General features: G+C 37.4%; 1 protein-coding gene across 4 annotated transcripts in view; it reads right to left on the bottom strand.

The window, feature by feature from the left end:
- SEC24B (SEC24 homolog B, COPII coat complex component) overlaps positions 1-15286 on the bottom strand; it is a 77352-nt gene that overhangs the window by 52746 nt on the left and 9320 nt on the right. For all 4 annotated transcript variants that reach the window (XM_020887907.2, XM_020887908.2, XM_020887910.2 and 1 more), the window contains exons 2-3: positions 9712-10455; positions 150-323 (exon numbers count right to left, since the gene is read on the bottom strand). In XM_020887907.2, the coding sequence (XP_020743566.2) occupies positions 150-323; positions 9712-10455 (918 nt within the window). The remainder of the gene's footprint in view (positions 1-149; positions 324-9711; positions 10456-15286) is intronic.

The raw sequence follows: 15286 nt of genomic DNA, 5'->3' as shown, positions 1-15286 counted from the left end.
ATAATCGTCTGAATAGAAACTATAAATTATTTTCATATTTTCTATAAATTATGGTTATTCAGTTTGACTTTTTAAAATCAGTTATTTGAATTAGCATGTACGTATGTGTATGTATGTACTATACCTAGTATAACAGATTTCTCAAATACCTTTCTGCTGTAATAGCTCTGACGGCTGTGTAACCGAGGCCACAGGCTCCACTGGATGATTTGCAGCAGGAGGCATTCTAGCTGTCGAGGCTCCTGACACAACAGTGGATACGACTGGGCTGGATTTAGGAGGCTGAACATTTTGCATTACAGAACAGGACAAGGAATCTGCAACTGAAGACAAGAAACTGTTTCATCCACAGCAATAAGCTTGAAATACATTAAAATACCAACAAAACACAGTTTATCTGAAGTTCTTGTAGAAACTTCAGCAGCATCACATTTATCTAGTATGTCTGTATCTAGGAAATAATGGGTCCAAAGAAATGATTTTCCAAAAAACGAAAAACTTACTAAATGTTTTAATAACCTTTAACAGCAATTTTCCTAAAACATTTCACAAGCTTCCAAACCTTCTTAAACAAAATGAACCCCAATGATTTTTACTGAAGATCACTATTATTAATCTGAATTATTGCACTATGCAGTCGTACCTCAGAGGATAGATGTAGTTTGCTTCAACAGTAATGTGATTTTTGAATGATACCAATGTTTCCAGTACTAGCTCAGATCCCATTTTGTTTTGTAAACTGCCACGTCTCATTTGCTGTCTCTAGTCAGATGCCCTGTCTCACAGGTAGCTACTATGGTTAACATTAGGTTGGACTTCTAGAACAAAGTGCATGTGATTCATATTTAGTCTCTGTGACAGCTCAAATTGCCTGACCTGCAAGATCATTTTCAGCCAACCAAGAGATAATGGAAAAACCTATGATGACAACCTAGGTGTTCACTGGTGGAGGAATGGACTTTAAGAATGTGGTGGATCTAGATATATATACATGGAGGTATGATGTGTATGCATTTATACATGTGTGTGTGTGTGTGTGTGTGTATACACACATACAGTGCATGAATGGATACAGAAAATGTGGTAATAAAGAAAACACACACACATACACTGGAATATCATTCAACCATACAAATGTAGGAAATGCTGCCATGTGACAACAGGAATGGACCCTGAGGTTATTATGCTAATTGAGGTTAAGTCAGAAAAATAGTGTATGGTCTAATTTACATATGGAATCTAAAAAAGCCAAACACAGAAAGTTTTGGTTCCCAGAAGCAGGGAGATGAGGAAAATAGGGAGATACTGGTCAAAGGGTACAAACTCTCAGTTAGGAGTAGGTTCTGGAGCGCTAATGTACAGTACGGCGACTATACTTAGAAATACTGTTATAATATACTTGAAAGTTATTACGACAGTATATCTTAAATGTTCTCACCAAATACACAAAAAAGGCAATTATGAGAGGTGACTAACCCTACTATGGTAGTCATTTTGCAATAAATTTGTATATCATTATGCGGCACATCTTAAACTTACACAACAGTATATGCACACATACAGACAGGTACGTATGTGTATTATATGCATGATATGTGTATATATACATGAACAAACTCAGGTCTAAGACTGAAACAAATGTAACTATATATAGTAACAGAACAAAATGTGATACATTTCCTAATAGTGCACAAATGATACAAATATGAGGAACGGGGAAAGAAGGTGGACTGTGGTCTAAGTACACTGACTGCCACATAATTTTCAGTAAGGACAAATGTCACTGTGAGAGACCAAAAACACAGTCAACAATATTTTTCAGTTCCTCTCATTAAGAAGTGGGAGTCTATTTTCCCACTCCCTGAACTGAGGTTAAACTTTCGACTGGCTTTCACCAGCAGAATGTGGCAAAAGTAATGGTGTACAAGCTCAAGACCTCAAGTTTTGAGAGGCACTGAAGCTTATACCTTTCTGCTCTTGAAAACACTGCCCTGACCCCGTAATGTAAGGAAGCAGATCTGGTCAATGTGGAGAAAAACCTAAGTACTCAAGTGAACAGTGGGCACCAACAGCTACACAGGTGAGTGAAGCCCTAGGATCTTTCAGCCCAGCCGACTGTCAAGCCAAATGAAGTCACAGAAGTCCAGGAAAACAAGCAGAGGAACTGCCCAACCAACCCACAGGACTGTGAAAAATAAAACATAATGCTGGTTTATTAGATAACGGATAAAATCATTCAAAATGTCAAAGTAACAAGAGTGATGAGCATATCTAACAGTACAAGGTAAAAATTAAGAAAGATATGATCACCTAAAATTCAGTGATAGAGGAAAGAAAAGGGGTATGGAAAACAGTAAATATACTAATTTTACCTTTGCTCACATGAGAAACTAAAAGACACTGTATAAAAAGATAGAAAATATTTCTGCCTCTGGTAATGACGATCTAGGTAATTAGGACTAAATCTTCTTAGGAAGATAACTTTAAAAACTATATTTAAAAAGATTTTCTTAAAATCATCAAAAATCTAACATGACATAAACTAATCTATGGGGGAAAATCTATAAGAAACTGAAAACTCAAGAGAAATAAGCCCAACACTCAGAGCTGCTTTCACCCTGTGGATATCTGTTGCAAACCAGATCTGCTATTCTTGGTGGCCCTGCAGAGTGTGAAAAATAAGACATCTCCCACAGTACACCCAAGACAGGGCGCCTGATACGGCACCCCATACCTTCACTTTTAGGATAATATCTGAAGGGTTATAACCTCAGGACCAGGATAAATCAGGAAACCAAGCCTTACAAAAGCCAGCAGCTTTGATTCAGAGCATCTACACAGTCCACTACATCTAGGGCCTTAGACTGGGATAAATGTGACCACAAGCTGGTAGTTCTTGGAGGAAACTGGCAGAAGGAAATGTAAATCCTCCCTGGAGAATGATTCCATCACCCTAGGCCTTTAGAAGGTTCCACAAGCAATTTTTCAGAAAAAAAATTCCAAGCACCAAGCCAAAGAGAAGCAGTTCAGGTGTGCACAGGGCCCTCTGTGTTCTCCGGTCTCCAGCCTGATACATGGCATCATCCTGGTTACAGTCCTTCACTGTTCTGCCAGTCCTTAAGGGTGAAGACGAAACACGTTATCCTGAAAACTTAAGGGGGTCACCCAGGCCCTGCAGGATCCCAGCCTCCTCCTGGTCCGTGCTTCTTCTCTAGCTTCAGTCTTTCAGTCCCTCGAACTTGCTGTGCTCTCTTCCATTAAAGGGAATTTCACGTAATCCCCTTTAGATGTAACAGACTTTTTTCTTTAATAAAATAATTGATACAAGTAAGTCTATGCCTTACATATGTGTATGTAGTTATAAAATCATAATAAAAGAAACACCCAGGAACTCAGCATCCAACTGTGAAAAGAAAGCATTTCCAATAGTGCTGACGCTCTTGGTGCACTCCTCACAGAAGGCATTCCCTTGCCTCTCTCCTGATTGTGTTCACTATCCCCTTACTTTTGTTATTAAATAGTTTACCACACAAATAAGTGTCTCTAAACATTATTTCTGCTTATTTTTTTAACTTTATCACAACAGCATACCACATATATTCTTCCATGAATCCTATGGTAGACTTCCAGGATTCATTTGTGTTAACGAGTGCAGTTCTACTCCGCAGTCCACTGGAAGGATATACATTACGTCTCCCTTCAACTACAAGCGGACACCGGGGTTCTGCCTTTTCCTTTTCACATGCGGTACTACAGGAATGCTCACGGACCCGTCCCTGGCGCACATGTGCAGCTTCTCCGGGGCAGCGCTCCTCAGCGCGTGTGCCGCGGCTCAGAAGTGCGAAGCTGCAGCAAGGACTGAGAATGCCCTTGGCCCCAGGGGTAGCCTGTGCGAAGTGAGCTCTTCGGCCAAGGGAACAGACTCGTCTCTTTAGTTCAGAATCCCCAAAATGTCATTTCCTACTAGCACTACACATCTAAAACAGGAAGTGGTGTTCTAGGGCCTCCTTATTCAAAGTGTACTCCACAGGGTAGCAACACCTTAGTCAGAAACTTGATAAAATCCTTAAGCCGGGCCACACTAGCCGTGGTGAATCAAGACCTGCATTTTAACAGGACCCTGGGTAACTCATATGCACAAAGTCTGAGAAGAACACTTCTCCAGAGTACACAGAAGTGGGGCAGCCGTGTTCCAGAGCATGGTTACCTTCAATTCCACTAATGCCCAATTTCCCTAAAATACTGGACCAACAGATCCTCCGACAGTGTCTAAGATTTTTTTTTGCCGTGTTCCAGAGCATGGTTACCTTCAATTCCACTAATGCCCAATTTCCCTAAAATACTGGACCAACAGATCCTCCGACAGTGTCTAAGATTTTTTTTTAAAATTCTGCATCCTTGCCATGCCCTGGTATGGTCAGTCCTTCAAAGTTTCATCATCTTGACACTAGGTATAAGGAGTTTTCCCATTCTAAGCTGCTTTTCCCTGATTATTAATGAGACCGAGTATATTTTCATTTGTGAAATGCCTGTTTGTGTTTTTTTCTTGGTTGTGTATTTTTCTTTTCCTTATTGATCTGTGTTATCTGTGTAATTTTGGATAAAATACTATAATTTTTTTCTCCTAGTTAATGGCAAATAAAGTTCTTAATTAGAAATTAGTAAAGCTCATCATGCTTATTCTTTATGGCTAGCTAACATTGTGTGTAGTATCCTTAAGAAATTATTACCTACCTGAAGGTTCTTCCGTATTTTCTCTGAAAAGTTTTGAAGTTTTGCCTTTTTGCATTTAGATACTTGTTTTATCTGTGATTTATCTTATACATGGAAAATTCATTCTTCAGATTGCAGCTCACATATCAAATATGAAGGAAAACTTTCCTAAGTTCCACGACTAACAGGCCAGATGTACCTAGAATACTCTTCACCAAGCACCATAAATCTCTGCCTCATGATACTTAAATGACAATAGCAATTTTACATTTATTTGCCTTTATTTGGATAATGTTTGCCTTCCTAAGAAGATTACAATTTCATGAGGTAAGGCATCAAGTCTTTTTATTTGCTATTTTATCTCCCAGCACTAAAATAAATGCCTGTCACATAGTTGGCTTTCAAATATCTGTCAAATATATGGAGACAAGTTCCACAAATATTAAAGACCACCAAAAAAAATGCCAGAAAAAACCCCAACAAAACGACCCCTTTCATAAAGAGAAAGTGACAAATGAAATATGGTATATTTAGCGACAGAACACAATTCAGAAATAAACTGTTTATCTATTTATTTGTTGGCATTAAGGTAGTTCCCTTGTTAGTTCTTAGCTCCTCAGTGAGTGTACATACAACTCTGTTGGAACTAGGGAGATTAAATTCTCAACTAATAACACTATTACCCATTCAAGCTGTTCAAACTAGAAAATTTAAGTCAACTTCTATTATTCCTTTTCCTTCATAAACCTATCAACCAATTCTTGAAATCATCTCTTGCCACCTGTCTTTTGTCTAAACGAATCCCAACCTATGTTATCATCCTTCATCTAGATAGTTGTAGTTAATTCCTTCCTAGTTAGTCTTCTTGTCTCCAAGTTCTTCCTCTTCCAGTTCACCCACCACACTGCTCACAGAGAAACATCTAAAACACAAATTTGACAGTGTCACCACTGTGCTTAAAAATTTCTGATGGTCGCTGATTACAGATAGAACTAAGCTTATGTTTTTCCTTCACTTCGTCCTTTCCTCTCACCTTCCCAATGCCACGGCCCAGCAGAAACTGGGAAACTGAGACACCAGAAAAGACACCAAAAAAAAAATAACCAATAAAACCAAGTTTTGAAGGAAGTGGTCATAAAGATGGACATTTCATCTTCTGGGCTTAAAGGAGCAAATATAGAAAATCTTCAAGTGGAAGGTACAAAGGTAAGAAAAGATAAGGTTCAAGAGTGCCTATGAAAAACTGAAGGAGTATGAGGGAGCAAAATTATTATTATCTCACAACTCTGCAATCTCAACACAAGTTCCCGAAGCTGAAAATAATCTCTTAACTGTAATATTTGTGCCTTCAATGTAGTTTTCTCTAACTTATTTCTAACTTGATTTCTTTATCCAGGTAGTCACCTCCTAGTATCTATTTTGCTTTTCCTCAGGCACATCATCACCTCAAGATGACAGACATATATTAACACATCAGTGATTATACCTTAGTATCATGTTGTAAGTTGTAGATTTTTACACAAGGATTTTATCAATGTTTATTATTATTATTTTTATGAGTAGATTTTTAAATGCTTCTTTTTAAAAAAGATAAAATTGTACTTGGTAAAATAGCATTAATCAGATAGTACTATTTTACAATATGCCAGCAAGATGTGATCCTTCTTGAACTTGTATTACTCAACCAATTTCACCTCAAACTAGGAAAGAGCTTCTGAACCTTGAGAAATTTACCTATAACGACAGTTAAAAAAAATTTTAATGGCCTAATGATACCTTTTAAACACTAGCCAAAATTGCACCCTAAATGAACTAAACATAGCACTCAAAACATACATCACTATGTTTTTAACAAAAATAATCTGAAATTCTAGTGCTAAATTATATTAATGTGCTTTTCTAAAATTAAAGAGACAAATGAGATAATGTTTAAATGTCTCTTTTATTCCACATTTCTGAATATGAACTCAACTGCCTAAAAGTAACAGCATGTATCAATCACTGTATTTTTGATAATCACTTAACTCGGGCTATGCTTTTGAATCTCAACCCTTCATGAATTGCTGAAGTTTAACTATATTACCTGAAAATGAAACTAATATAATCAAATAATAAAATGCAATCATTCTTATCCATTACTCCAAGATTGGTTTTCATACAAAACCATGCTTAAAATGTAAGATTCTTACTTTGACAATATAATTTAAAAGTGCCCTAAGCAATTAAACTGCTTGTCTTTCTAGAAAATTACAAGCAACATACCTATCGCTCCCAAACCTTGTACTTAGGCACCCAAGTTGCCCTTGCAACAAACTCACAGTTCCAAGGGATGTTTTAAATTTTCCAAGAGAAAAACGGTAACATCTGTCAGAAAACCTTATGAACTATTACTACAGTGCAGTGTGGAGCACTGGAAAAAAGTATTGAGAAACATCAACTGAGGAAGTTTAGGAACTTCTGTAATATTGAATTTTAAAGTAAGTTTTAAAAATAATCTCTTATATGCACAACTGCCATACTGCATTAAATAAAAACCCTGTTTTGGCTAAATAAACACTAAAAAAAAAAAATAAAAAAAAAAAAAATAAAATAAAAATAATCTCTTTATCTCTTTTGAAATGATGACAAGCAATAGGCCATATTAACCTGAGATATATTTAATTTGTCAATTTCTGAACTACAATTAAAAAGTCATTTACCAATCTAAGGAGGGAAACACCCACTTCTTTAACATTAACTTCCCAAATTATATTTATTATGGCTTTCACAATATAGTATTACAATTAAAACAATGGAAATACACTCCCTTCTCTTTGCCTAATGGACTAATTACTAGTCATTCAAATAGAAGGTAATTTTGTAATTATCCTTACTCTTTATTCAATATTTTTTTGAATAGTAGGCCCTTGCCAATAGGTATTCTACTCATAGGCCAAATGGCCCCAACATTTTCCAGTCCTACATCTTAATATAAATTCATTCTGTCCGGTCCTATTCCCATCTGAGAAATAAGATAGGAATTGCCTGACTTTCTTCTTTTTTGTCACGAAACTCATAAAATCCTTAGGTCAGGGGGACCTTAGATAAGCTGATCTGTAAAAGGCTTGCTGAAAGGAGAAAGCAAGCAGGATTTCTACGGGACAGAGAGCCCTGGTTCTGAGACAGGCAGACTGAGAGTCAGAAGAAACAGCTTCAGGACTGTTCCTAGTATTCAGGACTACAGGCTTTCCTAGTCTGTAAACCACAGGGATAGCCCTAGAGCCTGGATTTGTTACCAGACGTCACTGAGAGCCAGTCAGAAATTCAGATTCCCAAGGCTACCCTGGAGATTATTCTATTCTAGCTCAGTCAGCTGGGTTTGAGGGATTCTCTGCAAGGGATTCTGGTGCAGACCCAGATTTGGGAATTGTGACGGATACTTCAAGCTGACTCACCTAAGACCCAGTCAATGCTAACCCCCTATTTCAGGCCTGTCTCTACCATGGAGGCTCCAAAGCGAACTATTTATTTCCTGGCCTTCCCTTAAATTAGACATGGTCTTTTAAAGCAGCAATGGCAAATGACATGGAAAATGAAGTCTGTCAGTGCCACAAACCCATCGTCTTTCCTCTCCCTTCTTTCTGCTTTTAATTTTGACAGGTATGTAAGTTATCTTGTTTCTATAAACCAACATACTAAGGATGGCAGAGTGGAAAGAGACAAAAGACAATGAGGACATCTGGATCTGCATCTGCCTAGACTTCTTGACTCCTTGCTATGTGAGGAAAATAAACACCTTTTCTGTTTAAACCACTATTAGTTGCTTGTAACCCAAGGCGTTTCTAAATAACATATCACTGAAAGAATAGGCGATCTGAAATGTATAGTTCAGATCTAATATTCTAAAGGTCTAACTTTAAATAATCTAACTGTCCAGGGAAGGATACTTTTCTACAACATCCTTGACATATGGCTATCTAAACTCTGATATACAATCTAGAGACATCATTCATAAAACTATCACAGATTTCCAATACTCATTCTTTACATACTGTTTCATTCGGTTCAAGAGCAGATTTTGTTAAGGTCAAAGTGACAAGATGAATTAAAGTGAGTAAATTTTATGCAAACCCCACACTAAATAAACTACATATATAGCTTGTGTACATAACTTTTAAACAAATAAATTTAATCATATCTTGGTCTAGGAAGGTGAGAAAAACTAATTACAAGGGTATTCTTCATGTATCTTTCTCCATCTTCACTGTCCTTCATTCAACTTATCTATCTGGGGCTGAGAAAACATCAGCTTTAATGCATAGGAAATACATCTTCTGTGAAAGTTGCAAATAAGGGTTCACCTAACCAGTTTGGTATTTCAGACCATAATTTTTTCTACAGAGAACGGGGCTATGGCTGGAAGAATAACTGTCCCAAAGTTGAACTAATATAAAAAAGAAAGAAGCAGCTAACAAAGTGAAGTCGCTCAATTGTGTCCGACTCTGCGACCCCGTGGACTGTAGCAGCCCACCAGGCTCCTCCATCCATGGGATTCTCCAGGCAAGAATACTGGAGTGGGTTGCCACTTCCTTCTCCAGGGAATCTTCCCGACCCAGGGATCCCACATTGCAGGCAGATGCTTTAACCTCTGAGCCACAGCTAACAAAACATATCCTCAAATGGAGTTTTCCACTGTGCCCTATTCCGAACTCACATTAAAGACAACTACTGCAGAGGCAAGAAAACCTATCAGCAAACACCAACTGAGATCCTAATCGTGGCAAGGAACCACCCTATACAAGGCAGACAGTAAGGTGGCTAACTGTGAACAAATGAAGGGGACAGGTTCAAGGAGATACTGCAAAATTTTACAGTAAATAAAAGCAAATAAATAGCAAAAGTAGGCAACTTGCTGATTTTTCTAATGGGCAATATCATTTTTAACCTTCATGCAATAAAAACAGACTGGAAATGCACTGACTTTCAACCATGCTTTGGTGGACTTTTCCTTCAACCTACCAGTATTTGTTGGGCTGCTGGCTGTAGCCAGGGAGGTGTGGTTTCGAATCAGATTGTCTTGGGTTGATGGAAGGCCCGGAGCTGACCACGAGAAAGCACTGAATCCTGAAAGACTCTGCTGCTGGTGGTACTGTTGTGATGGTGGAGGTGGAAGCGGTGACGGATGGCTGACAGCTGTATTTTGACCAGAAAATGAATTATCTCTAATTGGCCTGACAGTTGGAGCATTCTGTGAGGTATACATTTGTTGCCCGTATGGATCACCAGCAGGTAGAGAGGGATATGAAATATTAGGATACGCAGCATTAGAAACAGTTGACAAATCACAGTGACCACAAGTAGAGGGAAATCCCTGAGAAGCTACAGAAGAACTGGCAGAGTACATGGGTGGGCTGTTGTAATGATTCACAAAAGAGGAGAACGGCTGGGAGGCACTCGTATGCAAATGCGATGCGGAGGACGAGGCACCTTGGAAAGATCCCGGAGCGGACCCCACAGCGTGAGGGGCGGGAGGAGCCCTGCCATACATCTGCGGAGCTCCCGGCTGCTGGCTGGCTGTGTTAGGAGTCGCCGCATTCGGGGTTGGTACCGTATAGAGACCAGAGTAGTAATCACCACTCTGGCTATCCAATGGCAACGAGGTCATTTTCCCAGGTCCTTGAGAGTAATGTCCTGAGGGAACAATATAGTTTTGAGGCGGCAATCCATACTCAGATGGAACTTGCATTTGATTCTGTGCTGGACCTGAAAAAGAAAAGCAAGTATTGACAGTTATTAGTAAGAAGGCAACTAATTTTCAAGCACAGTTCCCATCTAAATGTTGCCCTAATTTACTTCTTCATAATCCCAAACTGCTACCAGAAGTTATACTCTAACAGACCTGCCGTGGAAGTCAGGCTCCACGATGGCGCCCAGCCGCCTCCACGCTCCGGTACTCATACCCTCGCACAGTACACCAGGATTGGACTGTGTGACCAGCAGCGTACAGCAGAGGTAATGATATCACTCCCAAGACTTGTCCTGTCTCAGGCACTGGCACTCTTAGATCTCTCAGTGTGGAAGATCAAAGCTGCCAAGCTGTGAAGAGCTCTCTGGAGAAACCCATTCGGTGAGGAATCGCATTCTCACGACCAACGACCAGAGAGAAACTGAGGTCTGCCCACAACCTCAAGAGAGAGTCTGGAAGCAGACTCTTCACACCAAGTAATAGAGTCTTAAAGATAACCAGAGCCCCTGCTGACAGCCTGACTACAATCTCATGTTTGAGACCCTAATCCAGAATTTCCCAGCTAGACTGCTTCATGTCCCTCAGGAAGTATGAGATTAGTACTCCTTGTTTTAAGCTGGTAAATTTTAGGCTATTTTGTCATGAAGTAACAGATAACAATATACCTACCACAGACGAAGTTCAAACCTTTCTTACTGCCCACCCCTTTTTTAATTATAAAACTAACAATATACCTACTATCAAAAAAATTCAAACAATGAAGAACATAAAGTGAAAAGTACAAGTCCCCTTCTTTCCCTGGTAGCTGAAATCCTACTTCCCAGATGTAGTTTAGTTAATGGTTTCTTGTGTATTCTTTGGATACCTATATGTACAATACTGGATACCGATATGTACAATATATGTAATATACATATAAACATATATATATACTTAACCACAAAGACCATACTACAGTTCGGCAAGGATATCCTTCTGTGTTAGCATATATAAGTCTTTATTATTCTTCTAAAAGAATCTAATAATATTTCATTGTAGAAACATAACATTATTTACCAAATCCCCATGATGAATATTTATTCCAGGGAGTGAACTAATTTATGAGGTCAACCTCTGTGATGAATCTGCAGGATAAGTTCCTAGAATTGAAACTGGAGGTTCAAAGGGTTTAGGGGCAATTAAAATTAACCATTATTGCCAAATATCTCCAAAAATGTCTATCAATTTATACCTCTCATCGATGATGCTTCAGAATGCCTCATCTTCCCAACACTGAGTACCATTTTAATCTCTGCCTATCTAATAAGAGAAACATTTTAGCTTGAAGTACTAAACTTTGAGTGATGCTGAGAATCCTTACAAATGTTTCTTAGCCACTTGGGTATCTTTGTTACCTACCCTTTCCCCACAGGATTGTGTGTCCCTTAATAATTTATAAATATTCACATACATTAAGCAATTTAACCATATTATTCTGTGCTGCCTGTATTTGCTTCAGGTTACTTAACTTTGTTCACGTAGTCTCTTGCTATAGTTTCTCAACTATCATGTAGTAAAATCTTTCATGCTTGATAAAATTTTAATTCATACTTCATAGAGCCTCCCCTACTCCAATATTATAAAACTACCCATGTTTTCCTCTAGTGCTTTTAATACTTTCATTTTTACATTTATCTTTGATCACTATAGAATGTATTTATTTTATCAGTATCATTAAAGTTACCATAACTTAATATTAATTTTATTAATAGCCTAAACATTACACTTTGTGCCACTCACTGTTCTAATGTTTTACATATATTCAGGCCTTTATTCCTCCTCATAACCACCTGAAATAAAGAGTATCATTATAACTACTTTATAATAAGATAAATAAAACAAAATTTAAGTTAATAAAGTCACATACTTAGAAAGTAATAGGGCTGGGATTTGACTTAGATAACCTGGCTCAAGTCCATGCTTTTAAACAAGTATCTGCTGGCTGCTACACTAAAATCCTACTAGCTTTCTTCAGCCCAGAAGGTCAATTATCTCAAACAACGGAATTCTAGTTTTGGTTCCAAGGGCAAACTTGAATTATCCTAGAATCTAATTTGCTTGTCTTTTGGAATGAAATAGGTATCTGTACCTTACCTCAAATGAAAAGTGAAGGTAAAAGTCACTTGGTCAAGTCTAACTCTTTGCAACCCCATGGACTGTAGCCCGCCAGTCTCCTCTTTCCATGGGATTCTCCAGGCAAGAATACTGGAGTGGGCAACTGTTCCCTTTTTCAGGGGATCTTCCCAATCCAGGGTCTCCCAGGTCTCCCACATTGCAGGTGGATTTTTTACTGTCTGAGCCAGCAGGGAAGCCCAAATGAAAGGATAATCATATATATATATGTACATATATATGTATACACACACACAGATATATGTATATAAATTTCAAGCTGCTTCAAGTTCACTGACACAAAAGGTGTCACTGTATTCCTTGCCATAATAATGTATAAAATAGAAAATATGTATTTATAAAAGATACATGAATAATTTCCTTATTCTATTTTCAATTTCTACTAAATAATCTTTAGTATTTAGTCATTTAAATACATTCTTCAAAGATAACTCAATCAAGCTGTAAACAAAAAATAATGTCCACACTTCTGTAATTTCAAGTATACAAGGAACCAAAACTCACCTAACACTATTTTACTAGGTATATAATTTACTTTTCTTATAGGATATTTCATATGATCATAGTTTATTTAAAAGAATTTATTTACTTAAAAGGAAACAAGTCTTAATACAAATCTTTCATTAACATGCCTTAAAAAAAAGTGTAAAATGTTCTCCTCTTACTAAAATAATCTTAAAAAATGGTTTTGCCACTCTTCATTATAGCCCCAACAATGTACACATTTATTAATCAAGAGATTAGATAAATCTGTTTAAATATCTACTCACTCTATGATCTGATTTGGCTTATATATGCTAAATGATCTCTGTAAACAGGACAAGAACCATCATCTTGTCCAAGCTACTCAAATGCCATTCTTCTAAAAATAATAGGGATGTTGGAACTGGCAAAATTTATCAGAAGTAAATTACCCACCCAAAAAAGTCTACTTACTTTTCAATCCATCAAGGAAAAGGAAGGTACTTACTTTGGAGAGAGGGTGCAAAGGTAAGAACAGCTAATTATATGTCCATGCATACCATTCCTTATCAAAATCTAAATGATCCAAGAGTACCCTCCCCCAAAATTGTAGTATAATTTAACCAAAATAATATGTGAATTAACTCTTTTGAAAGTAAAATAATTTTTTGAATGTTTAAAATAAATTTTTAAAAACCTGCACACAAAAAAATTAAAGATCAGTTTAAACTGAAAGAAAATGCTAGGACAAGAAAATAATTTTAAAAATTTTGTCTTACTGTGACCTAACAAGGTGTGCATTTTCTTCAACTTTAAAATGTATTAGATAATCCTTAACTTTTTCTTGGGGTATATTAATAGTGAATGTGTAGTTTCTCAGTTGTGTCTGACTCTTTGACTGGACTCTGACTGTAGCCCGCCAGGCTCCTCTGTCCATGGGATTCTCCAGGCAAGAATCCTGGAGGGGACTGTCATTACCAGGGGATCATCCCGACCCAGGGATCGAACCTGGGTTTCTTACAATGCAGGCAGATTCTTTACCATCTGAGCCAACAGGGAAGCCCAGGGTATATACGAATATTAAAGTTATATTTCTTCTGTATAAACTAAAAAATGAGTCTGGCAAAGATCACAAATGCACCCATTCTTTTTTTTTTTTAAAGAGACTCTGTAAATTATGGGAATTTTACTAGTATTAGCATTTTCATTTACTTATATTCCCGATAATTGCCTCAGCAACGGTGGCAGTTTTAAAACACGGTCGGCAAACTCTTTGACACTCTGCTGATTAAAGGGTAGGATCTGTCTACTCCTCCTGAATTTAAGCAGGCTTATAACAGCTTCCACCAATAACGAATGGCAGAAGCAAAGCTGTGTGAATTCCCAGACTCAGTCATAGACAATTGAGCATCTGTATTGTTTGATGGGATTATTTGCATGTGGATCCCTAAGCAACTCCATAAGAAGCCCATTTACTCCACAGTTGCCATGGTCTGAGGATGCCAAACCACACAGAGTGGTCACTGCTAGGCACTCTGGTTTGAAGTACAAGTCTGATATATTCTAGTCTAAGTGCCAGATGTGTGAATAAATGAGCCTTCAAGATCATCCTAATCTCCAGCCATCAAAATCACCTTTGCATCTTCCCAGCTCTGGCCCTAGGCATTCTAGAGCAGAGAAAAGCCATCTTTGCGTGCCCTGTTCAAATTCTTAGCTCAACACAATCTATGAGCATAATGGTTGTTTAACCCCTAAATTTTGTTGTAATTTATTATGTAGTAATAGCAACTAGAATAGCAATTACTATTTTTAAAAATTCAGGATTCAGATTCTAAAGCCAAAATACTATTTTCAACAGCACACACCAAAAGTAGTACTAAAAATACAAATCTAATGAAATATGTGAAGAATCTATATGTAGAAAACTAGAAAACACTGATGAAAGAAATCAAGGACTTAAGTAAATGGAATGATATACCATCTTTGTGGACAGGAAAGCTTGACATTAAGATGTAAATTATCTTAATTTTGATCTTTAGATTCAATACAATCCCAACAAAAACACATGAAGGCTTTTTTTTAAAAATAGATACCAACAAGATGATTCTAAAATTTCTAAGGAAAGGCAAGGTACTAAAATAGCAAAAAAAAAAAAACTTTGAAGAAGAATAGCAGATTGTTAGTTCCTTGTTTAAAGCTTTCTAATAGTTTCTC

The sequence above is a fragment of the Odocoileus virginianus genome, chromosome 21, assembly GCF_023699985.2.
Source record: "Odocoileus virginianus isolate 20LAN1187 ecotype Illinois chromosome 21, Ovbor_1.2, whole genome shotgun sequence".
NCBI classification, from domain to species: domain Eukaryota; kingdom Metazoa; phylum Chordata; class Mammalia; order Artiodactyla; family Cervidae; genus Odocoileus; species Odocoileus virginianus.
This window is presented reverse-complemented; position numbering and strand designations above follow the sequence as displayed.